The sequence below is a fragment of the Balaenoptera borealis genome, assembly GCF_965194805.1.
Source record: "Balaenoptera borealis genome assembly, chromosome: 5".
Classification (NCBI taxonomy): Eukaryota; Metazoa; Chordata; class Mammalia; order Artiodactyla; family Balaenopteridae; genus Balaenoptera; species Balaenoptera borealis.
Window position 1 is genome coordinate 66,831,519 of NC_138862.1, and position 15,262 is coordinate 66,846,780.

Consider the following 15,262-nt stretch of genomic DNA (forward strand, 5'->3'; position numbering starts at 1 on the left):
CCCAACATAGGAGCACCTCAATACATAAGGCAAATACTAACAGCCATAAAAGGGGAAATCGACAGTAACAAAATCATAGTAGGGTAGTTTAACACCCCACTTTCACCAATGGACAGATCATCCAAAATGAAAATAATTAAGGGAACACAAGTTTTAAATGATATATTAAACAAGATGGACTTAATTGATATTTATAGGACATTCCATCCAAAAACAACAGAATACACTTTCTTCTCAAATGCTCATGGAACATTCTCCAGGATAGATCATATCTTGGATCACAAATCAAGCCTTGGTAAATTTAAGAAAATTGAAATCATATCAAGTAACTTTTCCGACCACAATGCTATGAGACTAGATATCAATTACAGGAAAAAATCTGTATGAAATACAAACACTTGGAGGCTAAACTACACACTACTTAATAACCAACAGATCACTGAAGAAATCAAAGAGGAAATCAAAAAATACCTAGAAACAAATGACAATGAAAACATAATGGCCCAAACCTATGGGATGCAGCAAAAGCAGTTCTAAGAGGGAAGTATATAGCAATACAATCCTACCTTAAGAAACAAGAAACATCTCAAATAAACAACCTAACCTTACACCTAAAGCAATTAGAGAAAGAAGAACAAAAAAAACCCCAAAGTTAGCAGAAGGAAAGAAATCATAAAAATCTGATCAGAAATAAATGAAAAAGAAATGAAGGAAATGCTAGCAAAGATCAATAAAACTAAAAGCTGATTCTTTGAGAAGATAAACAAAATTGATAAACCATTAGCCAGACTTATCAAAAAAAAAAGGGAGAAGACTCAAATCAATAGAATTAGAAATGAAAAAGGAGAAGTAACAAATGACACTGCAGAAATACAAAGGATCATGAGAGATTACTACAAGCAACTATATGGCAATAAAATGGACAACCTGGAAGAAATGGACAAATTCTTAGAAATGCACAACCTTCCGAGACTGAACCAGGAAGAAATAGAAAATATGAACAGACCAATCACAAGCACTGAAATTGAGACTGTGATTAAAAATCTTCCAACAAACAAAAGCCCAGGACCAGATGGCTTCACAGGCGAATTCTATCAAACATTTAGAGAAGAGCTAACACCTATCCTTCTCAAACTCTTCCAAAATATTGCAGAGGGAGGAACACTCCCAAACTCATTCTACGAGGCCACCATCACTCTGATACCGAAACCAAACAAAGATGTCACAAAGAAAGAAAACTACAGGCCAATATCACTGATGAACATAGATGCAAAAATCCTCAACAAAATACTAGCAAACAGAATCCAACAGCAAATTAAAAGGATCATACAGTATGATCAAGTGGGGTTTATCCCAGGAACACAAAGATTCTTCAATATACGCAAATCAATCAACGTGATACACCATATTAAATTGAAGAAGAACCATATGATCATCTCAATAGATGCAGAGAAAGCTTTTGACAAAACTCAACACCCATTTATGATAAAAACCCTCCAGAAAGTAGGCATAGAGGGAACTTACCTCAACATAATAAAGGCCATATATGACAAACCCACAGCCAACATCGTTCTCAATGGTGAAAAACTGAAACAATTTCCACTAAGATCAGGAACAAGACAAAGTTGTCCACTCTCACCACTATTATTCAACATAGTTTTGGAAGTTCTAGCCACAGCAATCAGAGAAGAAAAAGAAATAAAAGGAATCCATATTGGAAAAGAAGAAGTACAGCTGTCACTGTTTGCATATGACATGATACTATATGTAGAGAATCCTAAAGATGCTACCAGAAAACTACTAGAGCTAATCAATGAATTTGGTAAAGTAGCAGGATACAAAATTAATGCAGAGAAATCTCTTGCATTCCTATATACTAATGATGAAAAATCTGAAAGTGAAATTAAGAAAAGACTCCCATTTACCATTGCAAGAAAAAGAATAAAATACCTAGGAATAAACCTACCTAAGGAGACAAAAGACCTGTATGCAGAAAATTATAAGACACGATGAAAGAAATTAAAGATGATATAAATAGATGGAGAGATATACCATGTTCTTGGATTGGAAGAATCAACATTGTGAAAATGACTATGCTACCCAAAGCAATCTACAGATTCAATGCAATCCCTATCAAACTACCACTGTCATTTTTCACAGAAGTAGAACAAAAAATTTCACAATTTGTATGGAAACACAAAAGACCCCGAATAGCCAAAGCAATCTCGAGAAAGAAAAACAGAGCTGGAGGAATCAGGCCCCCTGACTTCAGACTATATTACAAAGCTATGGTAATCAAGACAGTATGGTACTGGCACAGAAATAGAAATATAGATCAATGGAACAGGATAGAAAGCCCAGAGATAAACCCATGCACATATGGTCACCTTATCTTTGATAAAGGAGTCAAGAATATACAGTGGAGTAAAGACAACCTCTTCAATAAGTGGTGCTGGGAAAACTGGACAGCTGCATGTAAAAGAATGAAATTAGAAGACTTCCTAACACCATGCACAAAAATAAACTCAAAATGGATTAAAGACCTAAATGTAAGGCCAGACACCATCAAACTCTTAGAGGAAAACATAGGCAGAACACTCTATGACATGCATCACAGCAAGATCCTTTCTCACCCACCTCCTAGAGAAATGGAAATAAAAACAAAAATAAACAAATGGGACCTAATGAAACTTAAAAGCTTTTGCACAGCAAAGGAAACCATAAAGAAGACAAAAAGATAACCCTGAGAATGGGAGAAAATATTTGCAAATGAAGCAAGTGATAAAGGATTAATCTCCAAAATTTACAAGCAGCTCATGCAGCTCAATATCAGAAAAACAACCCAGTCCAATAATGGGCAGAAGACCTAAATAGATACTTCTCCAAAGAAGATATACAGATTGCCAACAAACACATGAAAGAATGCTCAACATCATTAATCATTAGAGAAATGCAAATCAAAACTACAATGAGGTATCATCTCACACCAGTCAGAATGGCCATCATCAAAAACTCTACAAACAATAAATGCTGGAGAGGGTGTGGAGAAAAGGGAACCCTCCTGCACTGTTGGTGGGAGTGTAAACTGGTACAGCCACTATGGAGAACAGTATGGAGGTTCCTTAAAAAATACGACCATATGACCCAGCAATCCCACTACTGGGCATATACCCTGAGAAAACCATAATTCAAAAAGAGTCATGTACCAAAATGTTCATTGCAGCTCTATTTACAATAGCCAGGACACGGAAGCAACCAAGTGTCCATTGATAGATGAATGGATAAAGAAGATGTGGCACATATATACAATGGAATATTACTTAGCCATAAAAAGGAACAAAACTGAGTTATTTGTAATGAGGTGGATGGACCTAGAGACTGTCATTCAGAGTGAAGTAAATCAGAAAGAGAAAAACAAATACCATATGCTAACATATATATGGAATCTTAAAAAAAAATGGTCATGGAAAACCTAGGGGCAAGATGGGAATAAAGATGCAGACCTACTAGAGAATGGACTTGAGGATACGGGGAGGGGGAAGCCTAAGCTGGAACAAAGTGAGAGAGTGGCATGGACATATATACACTACCAAATGTAAAATAGATAGCTAGTGGGAAGCAACCGCATAGCACAGGGAGATCAGCTTGGTACTTTGTGACCACCTAGAGGGGTGGGATAGGGAGGGTGGGATAGAGGGAGATGCAAGAGGGAAGAGGTATGGGGACATATGTATATGTATAACTGATTCACTTTGTTATAAAGCAGAAACTAACACACCATTGTAAAGCAATTTTACTCCAATAAAGATGTTAAAATATATATATTTATATATATATTTATATATTTTTATGTTTGGTAGAATTCAACAGTGAATCCATATGGTACATGGCTGTCTTTGTTGGACTTTCTAGATTTGTGATTCAATTTTCTTAATTTTTTAAATCTAATCAGATTTTCTATTTTTTCATGGTTTAGTTTTGGTGGGAGAATTTCCAGGAAGTCATCCATTTCACCTGGATTATCTAATCTCGTGAGGTGCAGTTGTGCATAGTATACCCTTAGCATCCTTTTTATGTCTGTAAATTCAGTAGTAATGTCCACCACTTATTTTAATAATTTAAATCTTCTCTCTTTTTTCTTAGTCACCTTATTTGAAAATTTGTCAATTTCCTGGATCTTTGCTAAGAACCTACTTTTGCTGATTTTCTTTGTTGTTTTTCTCTCCTCTGTCTCCATTTTAATCTATAGTATCTCATTCTATTTGATATATTCGAATTTAATTTTCCCTGTTTTTCCTAGTTCTTTAAGACGGATAGTTAGGTTGTTGATAAATATATTGGAAATAAATTTTTATTTGAGGTAAAAGAAAAAAAAAAGAATGACTTTATGTATGTACCTCGTGCATATGGGGCTATTCAACTTTTAAACATTGTTTTCTAAACAAAATTTAGAAAGAAGTTCATTTAAATAAAATAATAATCAGATGTTAAGTTTTAAAATGTAGTTGTAGGTGAACTCTCAGATCTTCATTTCAGTGAATACATGTTTCTTGTTATTGTTTTTTCTTGAATCCAACTTACATGTTCTGCTTCCTAAAGCTACTGTTCTATTTTTCTTGTCCATTATCTACCAACTTCTTAAAGACTCATCTAGACTTGTTGTGTATTTCTTTCATCTCCCTCTTGCAGTCTGTGTTATGCCCTGTTACTACACTGAAACAGCTTTCTCCAGTCCTAATTGTCCAACCTAACAGCCCTTTATTTCTCAATCTCTTTGGCTGCTCTTTAGGATTTGATGCTATCAACCCACTTTTTCCTTGAAACATTTTCGTTTGGTATCCTAGCCATTACACTGGCCAGGTTTCTCCTTACTTCAGGAAGCCTCCCTGCTTCCCTGGCCTCTTCACCTCTCCTCTGCACTACGTATACCAACTCTCACAGTACTATGGACACAAGTCTGTGTAGCAGATCTTCACTGAAGTTTTTGTAGTAATGGGCAGGGGACGGGCAATGAGAGGGGTTTTTGTCTCAGCACTGAATAGTCAAGGTATATGAGTGGATTGTATATACATCCTTGTTCTTAAAGAGTGTCTTTGCCATTCTCACATGTTTCATCCCAAGTAGAGTCCTGCCTTCCTTGCTAAAATTTCAGCTTCCTTTTTCCTTCTCATTATCACCCTTTTCTTTCCAAAGACCTTGGAAAACTATAAATGTATTAGAGAAAATAATTTAGTTCTTTGTTTTATTCCTACTCCAAGCAGGGCCTTGAAAGATCCTATCACATCCAAAGTGGCCTATCAAGATGTTTCCCTAACCAAGGAACCGTTTTCCCACCTACTTTTTTCCCACTCCCCCCCCCACTTTCCAACTTTTTTCTCCTCTCATTGCACTAAAAAAATATTACTCATATATTTGGCCAAAAGTAAGATGATGAATAAATAACTGGCCCTAGGTGATCCATAGCTTTGTATCTGCTGGAAAACTGCTTTCATTCTATCTGCCCTTGAAGTCGAAGCCTTTTTCTTATTTAGATACCGCTTTTTCCAAAACACCTTAAGGAGCATTAACTTTAAATGATTAAAAGAAAATATACAATTTAGCAGAGACTGGAAGTCAGGAGACTAGGTTCTAGTCCCAGCTCCAGTTAACTAGACACTTGCAGTGTGACAGCATTATCTGATGTAATCTTTCTGGGCTAGTTTCTCAGCTGTCAGTAATGAGAGGATTATGCTAGAATCACCAATGATTCCTTTCTGCTCTGATAGTTTATGGAGGTAAGTGGTAGCTAATACATTTTAAAATGAGGCCGAATAATAATAACAAAACAACAACAACAAAAATCTTCTGATGTTCTACAGCAATTCAAACCAGTTGAATGATATTTTAATTGAGGGACTAGTGTAGGTGGCAGGTTTAGGATTTAGAATGTAGCAAACCAGAGCATAAACAATTGCTAATTAGGTTTCTTTCTTCCTATCTTGCCAAGGTACTTCATTTCTAATCTCACAGACTAAGGCGGAAATAATCGAATATTTCATAACTCTTTTTGGTATCATTTTGAGAGAATTAGACGCTGAATGGGAACAAGATTGGGAAGAGCAGTTCATTTTCTTTCTACCGGTTGGCTCTATGATTAGATTCCCAGCCAGGACCACAATAGAAAGACTTACATATGTACTTTCTTGTTCTCTTTATTCCTGAGTTTAAAAAACGTTAACTAGGAAATGACAATCAAAAAACAAATATGAAAATCTTTAGAATTTAGAAATTGGTATAATTCTGCCTTCTGTTTGTTCAACGTTTTGTTTCTACCAAAGCTATTTCACATGTGTTATCTCTATCAGAGCTGGGCTACTATCACTTTTTTTTTTTTTTTTTAACATCTAAAAATCTCTTGGGGAAATGAAGAAGATTTTCAGAAAGGAACTGGAACTATGGCACTAAATTTGCTGTCTTTTCTATTGGATTTTCATATTATAAAAGTAAAATAAACTGTGAACAAGATAAGTACAGGTATTCTTAAAACATGTAAAGCCAAATGGGTTGAGAAGGGGCAAGAGTCTTGAAATTTTACTTCTTCCTTTGAAGAGCTAAAGGAATGAACTAATTCTGGTGTGCCCTCAAGGGAAGGAACCTTAGCTTAACCTTAGCTTCTCTTCAGAAAGAGCTTCCTGTCCTCCTGAATACTAGACGCTGCCTTTCCTATTCCAGTTGCAAAGCAGATAGGTCTAGTACACGACCCAGCTTCAAGAATCAACCCACATTTCCCATCACATGAAAGTACATTATCGCCTACCTAATGTAAATAAGTCTGAGAAATTAGTCTGGAAATGAAGGCTGGTGCCAGGTGCTAAAGTGCCTTGAATCATGTCAAAGCATACAGGATAGTTGTACAGTTTGTTGTTGTTGTTATATAAATGTATTAATTATTTAAAAATTCATCCAATAAGAAATATATATATATAGTTAAAAATGAGAACTCCCCACCCAGCCCATCCCTATTTCATTTACCCCGAGGTAACCATTGTTGATAGTTTAATGTGACATTTTCTAGGCCTTTAGAAACAACATACTCATACATACCCACAGATATACTGCAATGCTTTTTAAATAAATACAATCATATACACATTGCCATTTGTTTTTGAAATATCTTGGAGATCTTTCTATATCAGTATATTTAAACCTGCTTCAATGCTTTTTAAATAAATACAATCATATACACATTGCCATTTGTTTTTGAAATATCTTGGAGATCTTTCTATATCAGTATATTTAAACCTGCTTCATTTTTAAAGATAAGGACTAGATTGAATTTTATAATATAATTATATGATGGTTTATGTAACAATTCCCTTCTTGAATGGCGTTTAGGTAGTGTCCAGTTTTTCACTATTAAAGTGCTATAATGAATTACCCTCATAACCACATTCTCTGAGTACTTCTATAGTATAGAACCATAAGAGAGAAATAGCCAAATTACAGGACATGTCCATTTTAAACTGATAGCTATTGCCAAGTCGCTCTTCACAAAGATTGTTGGAGAATTTTAAGCAGGGGAACAATTTGTAGCGTTGACATTGGGTTGGAATTGAAACCTGGAGATTATTAAGGTGATTTCAATAGTCTTAATGAGTAATAGGTCTAAAGACCTGTCCAAGTCAGTGGGGATGGAAAAAAGGGGACAGCTTTAAGAAAGTTTGGGGAGGTGGCATTAACGGATTTGGTGACTCTTTGGATATGGCACCACCTTGGATGAAGCTCTGGCTTCTGACTGAATGGTTGTTCCATTTATCAAGATTGGAAATACAGGAGCGGGAGCAGTGTTTGTTCCTGTTTCAGCTCCCCATCTCAGTAAATGACACCACCATTCCACCTGCATGCTCACACCAAAAGTCTAGTAGTTGGCCATCCTCTCTTTTTTTCATCCCATGTCCCATTCATCAGCAGGTCCTATCAGATTTGAAATAGAGCTGATAGGACTTGCTGATAAATTGAAAATATATTCTAAATCTGACCCCACCACTACCAGCCTACTCCAAGCCATATTAACAAACCACCCCCCCATCCACCCCTGGCGCTTAAAACCCTTCATTGACTTTTTCTTAGAATAACATCTAGACTCTAAACTCCTGACCCTTTTCTATGGGTCCTAACAGGTCTGGCCCCTGGCTACTTTTATGACTACATCTACTATTCTTCTCCCTGTTAACTACTGTCTAACCACATTGACATTCTTTGTTTTGCAAATATGCCAAGGTTTTTCCTGCCTGAGGTCTTTGCCCTAATTGTATTCTCTGCACAGAACATTCTTCTCCGTTTTTGTCCCTTTTATTTCATTCTCGGCTTAAATAGCACATTCTCAGAAAAGCCTTCTTTGCCGTATCTAAAGTAATCTCTTCTCCCATTCATGATGATATTTTCCTGTTTTATTTTCTTCATAGCAAAATTGCTATGGACAGTGAACTTATTTATTTTTTTATTTAATTATTTATATCTATCAACTTCTCCCCCAAAAGATGGTAAGTTCCCTGAGGGCAGGATACTAGCATATGCAGTTAATTCTGGTGCATTATAGGCTCTCAACAAATGTTGAATGGATGAATGGACAGATGAATTGGCACTAGGAAAACATAGTCTTTTCTCTAACACGTCATATCATTTTGTTCCTGCCTGAATATGTATATGTATGTGTATATATACACATACATACATTTATATATATATATTTTTCTTAATCAGTGAATTATGTTTACTTGTGGTTCGTGGTACCTAGGGCTGTGTCCCCAGGACTAACAGTAGAGGGTAGCAGAATATAGCTTCTTTGATGCAGCCAATGAGATGTCTAGAAGCTTTAGTTCTGGGGAGCCATTAGCTTTAATGTTCATGGAAAAGGGAACTTAGTGAGTACTTTGTCTAGGGCTGCCCTGTCCAATTTGGTAGCCGCTAGCCACTTGTGTCTATTGAGTACTTGGACTATATCTAGTCCAAATTGAGATGTGCTGTAAATATGAAACACATACCAAAGTTTGAAGACTCAGAATGGGATTAAAGAAGGTAAAATATCTTATTAATAATTTTTTATATTGATAATTGTTGAAAAAATAGTACTGTAGCTATCTTGGGTTAGAGGAAATATGCTATTAAAGATAATTTCACCTGTTTCTTTTTGTTTCTTTTATATGGCTATTAGAAAATTTTATATTGCGTATATTGCTCACATTTGTAGCTTGCATTATATTTCTCTTGAACAGCACTAGTCTAAGGCATTCTCTTCAGTTGCTAGTTTTGTATTGTGCTTAGTGATTATTTGCGTTATTCCTCATGTACAAGTTTTTGACCTGAATGCTGTGCCCACTCTCTTCTCCTCCCTCATCCTCTACCAGAAAGGCAGGCTTTGTTTTGTTGGTAGGCTCTTTCTCTTGGGAACAGTAATGGATTTTGCTTCTGGTTTAATTTTTCCCCTTTTAGGGGTGGGAATGGTTGGGATGAAGTGTTTTCTTGGTTTGTGTGTTTCCTGAAGTAAGGTGAAATGTAGGGATGACATCAGCAGTGGAGATAAGGAACTGAGAAATTGTTGACTACTGAGACCAATGTTGTGATGTTGAAAGTGCTGCTGACTCCTAGGTAACTGAGGAACCTGAGCACCCTGTGAAACCACACCAGAGACGGAGGAGCTGACAGCCAGTCCTAAATCAAAGGAGTTGGAAGCCCAGTGTGTTGCTCTGTATGCATGATATTAACAGGCAGTGTATGTGAGACTGCTCATGTGTTTATTGTCTGTCTCTCCCCTCACTAGAATGTAAGCTCCATGAGGGCAGAGGCTTATCTTTCTTGCTCACTGCAGTGTTCTGGCTCATATCCCTGGCTCAATGCCTGACACATAGTAAGTAGTCATCAATACATATTGAATGAATAAACAATTATGTTTATTCAGGCCAGGAGTAAACCATGGCCTTTATATAAAAGACTGTTATTTTCCGTTTCTGTCATTACTTGAATACCTAATGTTTGTGATGCTATTTTGTATTAATTATCTTCCTGTTTGGAATGCTTACAGATGGTGAGTGCTGATCTACGCAGCAAAGTGCATTTTCCCAGCAACTGGTGAAACCACCTAACCAAAAGTACATCTAACAAATGCGTCTGACTGAAAGCTTACATGTGAATTTGTTCACTTAGTCTATGTTAAAGTCAATCTTTAAAGAAGAAATTGTAAAGAAGAAAGATTGTCCTATTTCTTCAACTAGGGATTTTATTTGTCTCATAATAAATTAAAATTGATGATACCATGGTTTCCTTCATGATATCAAAGACCTAGCTTCCTTTTATCTTTATGCTCAGCCATTCTTGGCAAATATTTTTTGCTTCGTGGTCACATAATGGCCAATACTTCACCTTTCTACATACACCTTCAGGTAGAAGTGAGGGAGTTAGGGGATAAAGGTATATGCTGGCTGAATCAGTATCCCCCTCCCTTTTTTTTATTGTGGTGAAATTCATATGACATGAAATTAATCATTTTAAATTGAACAATTCAGTGGCATTTGGTGCATTCACAGTATTGTGCAAGTACCATCTGCATCCAGTTCCAAAACATTTTCATCACCCCAAAACAAAATCCATACCCATTAAGCAGTTGCTCCCCATTCTCCTTTCCCCCCAGCCCTTGGCAACTACCAGTCTTCCTTCTGTCTATGCATTTACCTATTCTGGATATTTCATATAAATGGAATCACTCAATATGTGACCCTTTGTATCTGGCCTCTTTCACTTAGCATTAATATTTTAGAGGTTCACCCATGTTGTAGCATGTGTCAGTACTTCATTCCTTTTTATGACTGAGTGGTATTCTGTTTTGTGTATTTCTACAATTTGTTTATCCATTCAGTTGTTGATGGACATTTGGGTTGTTTCCACATTTTAGCTATTGTGAATAATAATGCTGCTATGAACATTCATGTACAAGTATTTGAGTACCTATTTTCAGCTTGGGGGGGTATATAACTAAGAGTGAAATTGCTGGGTTTGTGATAATTTATATCTATGTGCTGTTCTTTTTAAAGTAATACCTCTCCCAGCACTGTGCAGTAATTACTATCAATCACTGGGGAGTAGACAGGGCCTTGAAACCAAGATGTGAGAGTCAACAGAAAATGTCAGAATTCTAGGGTTTGTGACCAGACAGCCTTTCCTGGCAACAGCTACAGAGGACAGAGTAATAGGAGGCATGCATATGAGGTAAGATTTCAAGCATCCTGGATTTTTTTTTTTAACATCTTCATTGGAGTATAATTGCTTTACAATGGTGTGTTAGTTTCTGCTCTATAACAAAGTGAATCAGCTATACATATACATATATCCCCATATCTCCTCCCTCTAGCGTCTCCCTCTTACCCTCCCTATCCCACCCCTCTAGGTGGTCACAGAGCACCTAGCTGATCTCCCTGTGCTATGTGGCTGCTTTCCACTATCTATTTTACATTTGGTAGTGTATATATGTCCATGCCACTGTCTCACTTCGTCCCAACTTACCCTTCCCCCTCCCCATGTCCTCAAGTCCATTCTCTACATCTGCATCTTTATTCTTGTCCTACCCCTAGGTTCTTCAGAACCTTTTTTTTTTTTTTTTTTTAGTTTCCATATATATGTGTTAGCATACGGTATTTGTTTTTCTCTTTCTCACTTACTTCACTCTGTATGACAGACTCTAGGTCCATCCACCTCACTGCAGATATCTCAATTTCGTTTCTTTTTATGGCTGAGTAATATTCCATTGTATATATGTGCCACATCTTCTTTATCCACTCACCTGTTGATGAACACTTAGGTTGCTTCCATGTCCTGGCTATTGTAAATAGAGCTGCAATGAACATTGTGGTACATGACTCTTTTTGAATTATGGTTTTCTCAGGGTATATGCCCAGTAGTGGGATTGCTGGGTCATATGGTCGTATTTTTTAAGGAACCTCCATACTGTTCTCCATAGTGGCTATATCAATTTACATTCCCACCAACAGTGCAAGAGGGTTCCCTTTTCTCCACATGCTCTTCAGCATTTATTGTTTGTAGAGTTTTTGATGATGGCCATTCTGACTGGTGTGAGATGATACTTCATTGTAGTTTTGATTTGCATTTCTCTAATGATTAATGATGTTGAGCATCCTTTCATGTGTTTGTTGGCAATCTGCATAGCTTCTTTGGAGAAATGTCTATTTAGGTCTTCTGCCCACTTTTGGATTGGGTTGTTTGTTTCTTTGATATTGAGCTGCATGAGCTGCTTGTAAATTTTGGAGATTAATCCTTTATCACTTGCTTCATTTGCAAATATTTTCTCCCATTCTGAGGGTTGTCTTTTTGTCTTATTCATGGTTTCCTTTGCTGTGCAAAAGCTTTTAAGTTTCATTAGGTCCCATTTGTTTATTTTTGTTTTTATTTCCATTTCTCTAGGAGGTGGGTGAGAAAGGATCTTGCTGTGATGCATGTCATAGAGTGTTCTGCCTATGTTTTCCTCTAAGAGTTTGATAGTGTCTGGCCTTACATTTAGGTCTTTAATCCGTTTTGAGTTTATTTTTGTGTATGGTGTGAGGGAGTGTTCTAATTTCATTCTTTTACATGTAGCTGTCCAGTTTTCCCAGAACCACTTATTGAAGAAACTCTCTTTTCTCCATTGTATACTCTTGCTTCCTTTATCAAAAATAAGGTGACCAAATGTGCGTGGGTTTATCTCTGGGCTTTCTATCCTGTTCCATTGATCTATGTTTCTGTTTTTGTGCCAGTACCATACTGTCTTGATTACCGTAGCTTTGTAGTATAGTCTGAAGTCAGGGAGCCTGATTCCTCCAGCTCCGTTTTTCTTTCTCAGATCACTTTGGCTATTCAGGGTCTTTTGTGTTTCCATACAAATTGTGAAATTTTTTGTTTTACTTCTGTGAAAAATGCCAGTGGTAGTTTGATAGGGATTGCATTGAATCTGTAGATTGCTTTGGGTAGTATAGTCATTTTCACAATGTTGATTCTTCCAATCCAAGAACATGGTATATCTCTCCATCTGTTTGTATCATCTTTAATTCCTTTCATCAGTGTCTTATAGTTTTCTGCATATAGGTCTTTTGTCTCCTTAGGTAGGTTTATAACTAGGTATTTTATTCTTTTTGTTGCAGTGGTAAATAGGAGTGTTTCCTTAATTTCTCTTTCAGATTTTTCATCATTAGTGTATAGGAATGCAAGAGATTTCTGTGCATTAATTTTGTATCCTGCTACTTTACCAAATTCATCGATTAGCTCTAGTAGTTTTCTGGTAGCATCTTTAGGATTCTCTATGTATAGTATCATGTCATCTGCAAACAGTGACAGTTTTACATCTTTTTTTCCAATTTGGATTCCTTTTATTTCTTTTTCTTCTCTGTTTGCTGTGACTAAAACTTCCAAAACAATGTTGAATAATAGTGGTGAGAGTGGGCAACCTTGTCTTGTTCCTGATCTTAGTGGAAATGGTTTCAGTTTTTCACCATTGAAGATGATGTTGGCTGTGGGTTTGTCATATATGGCCTTTATTATGTTGAGGTAATTTCCCTCTATGCCTACTTTCTGGAGGGTTTTTATCATAAATGGGTGTTGAATTTTGTTGAAAGCTTTTTCTGCATGTATTGAGATTATCATATGGTTTTTCACCTTCAATTTGTTAATATGGTGTATCACATTGATTGATTTGTGTATATTGAAGAATCCTTGCATTCCTGGGATAAACCCCACTTGATCATGGTGTATGGTCCTTTTAATGTGCTGTTGGATTCTGTTTGCTAGTATTTTGTTGAGGATTTTTGCATCTATGTTCATCAGTGATATTGGCCTGTAGTTTTCTTTCTTTGTCTGGTTTTGGTGTCAGGGTGATGGTGGCCTCGTAGAATGAGTTTCAGAGTGTTCCTCCCTCTGCTCTATTTTGGAAGAGGTTGAGAAGGATAGGTGTTAGCTCTTCTCTAAATGTTTGATAGAATTCACCTGTGAAGCCATCTGGTCCTGGGCTTTTGTTTGTTGGAAGATTTTTAATCACAGTCTCAATTTCAGTGTTTGTGATTGGTCTGTTCATATTTTCTATTTCTTCCTGGTTCAGTCTCGGAAGGTTGTGCATTTCTAAGAATTTGTCCATTTCTTCCAGGTTGTCCATTTTATTGCCATATAGTTGCTTGTAGTAATCTCTCATGATCCTTTGTATTTCTGCAGTGTCATTTGTTACTTCTCCTTTTTCATTTCTAATTCTATTGATTTGAGTCTTCTCCCTTTTTTTCTTGATGAGTCTGGCTAATGGTTTGTCAATTTTGTTTATCTTCTCAAAGAATCAACTTTTAGTTTTATTGATCTTTGCTATCGTTTCATTCATTTCTTTTTCATTTATTTCTGATCTGGTCTTTATGATTTCTTTCCTTCTGCTAACTTTGGGGGTGTTTTGTTCTTCTATCTCTAATTTCTTTAAGTGTAAGGTTAGGTTGTTTATTTGAGATTTTTCTTGTTTCTCGAGGTAGGATTGTATTGCTATAAACTTCCCTCTTAGAACTGCTTTTGCTGCATCCCATAGGTTTTGGGTCATCGTGTTTTCATTGTCATTTGTTTCTAGGTATTTTTTGATTTCCTCTTTGATTTCTTCAGTGATCTCTTGGTTATTTAGTAGTGTATTGTTTCGCCTCCGTGTGTTTGTAATTTTTATAGATTTTTTCCTGTAATTTATATCTAGTCTCACAGTGTCATGGTCGTAAAAGATACTTGATACGATTTCAATTTTCTTAAATTTACCAAGGCTTGATTTGTGACCCAAGATATGATCTATCCTGGAGAATGTTCCATGAGCACTTGAGAAGAAAGTGTATCCTGTTGTTTTTGGATAGAATGTCCTATAAATATCAATTAAGTCCATCTTGTTTAATGTATCATTTAAAGCTTTTGTTTCCTTTTTCATTTTCATTTTGGATGATCTGTCCATTGGTGAAAGTGGGGTGTTAATGTCCCCTACTATGATTGTGTTACTGTCGATTTCCCCTTTTATGGCTGTTAGCATTTGCCTTATGTATTGCGGTGCCCCTATGTTGGGTGCATAAATATTTACAATTGTTATACCTTCTTCTTGGATTGATCCCCTGATCATTATGTAGTGTCCTTCTTTATCTCTTATAATAGTCTTTATTTTAAAGTCTGTTTTGTGTGATATGAGAATTGCTACTCCAGCTTTCTTTTGATTTCCATTTGCATGGCATATCTTTTTACATCC

General features: G+C 36.3%; 1 protein-coding gene across 4 annotated transcripts in view; it reads left to right on the forward strand.

The window, feature by feature from the left end:
- Window positions 1-12,857, forward strand: part of GTF2E1 (general transcription factor IIE subunit 1) — a 57,072-nt gene extending 44,215 nt beyond the window's left edge. For all 4 annotated transcript variants that reach the window (XM_082394956.1, XM_082394957.1, XM_082394958.1 and 1 more), the window contains one exon: window positions 10,061-12,857. In XM_082394956.1, the coding sequence (XP_082251082.1) occupies window positions 10,061-10,067 (7 nt within the window). In that variant the 3' untranslated portion in view covers window positions 10,068-12,857. The remainder of the gene's footprint in view (window positions 1-10,060) is intronic.
- Window positions 12,858-15,262: the final 2,405 nt, after the last annotated feature.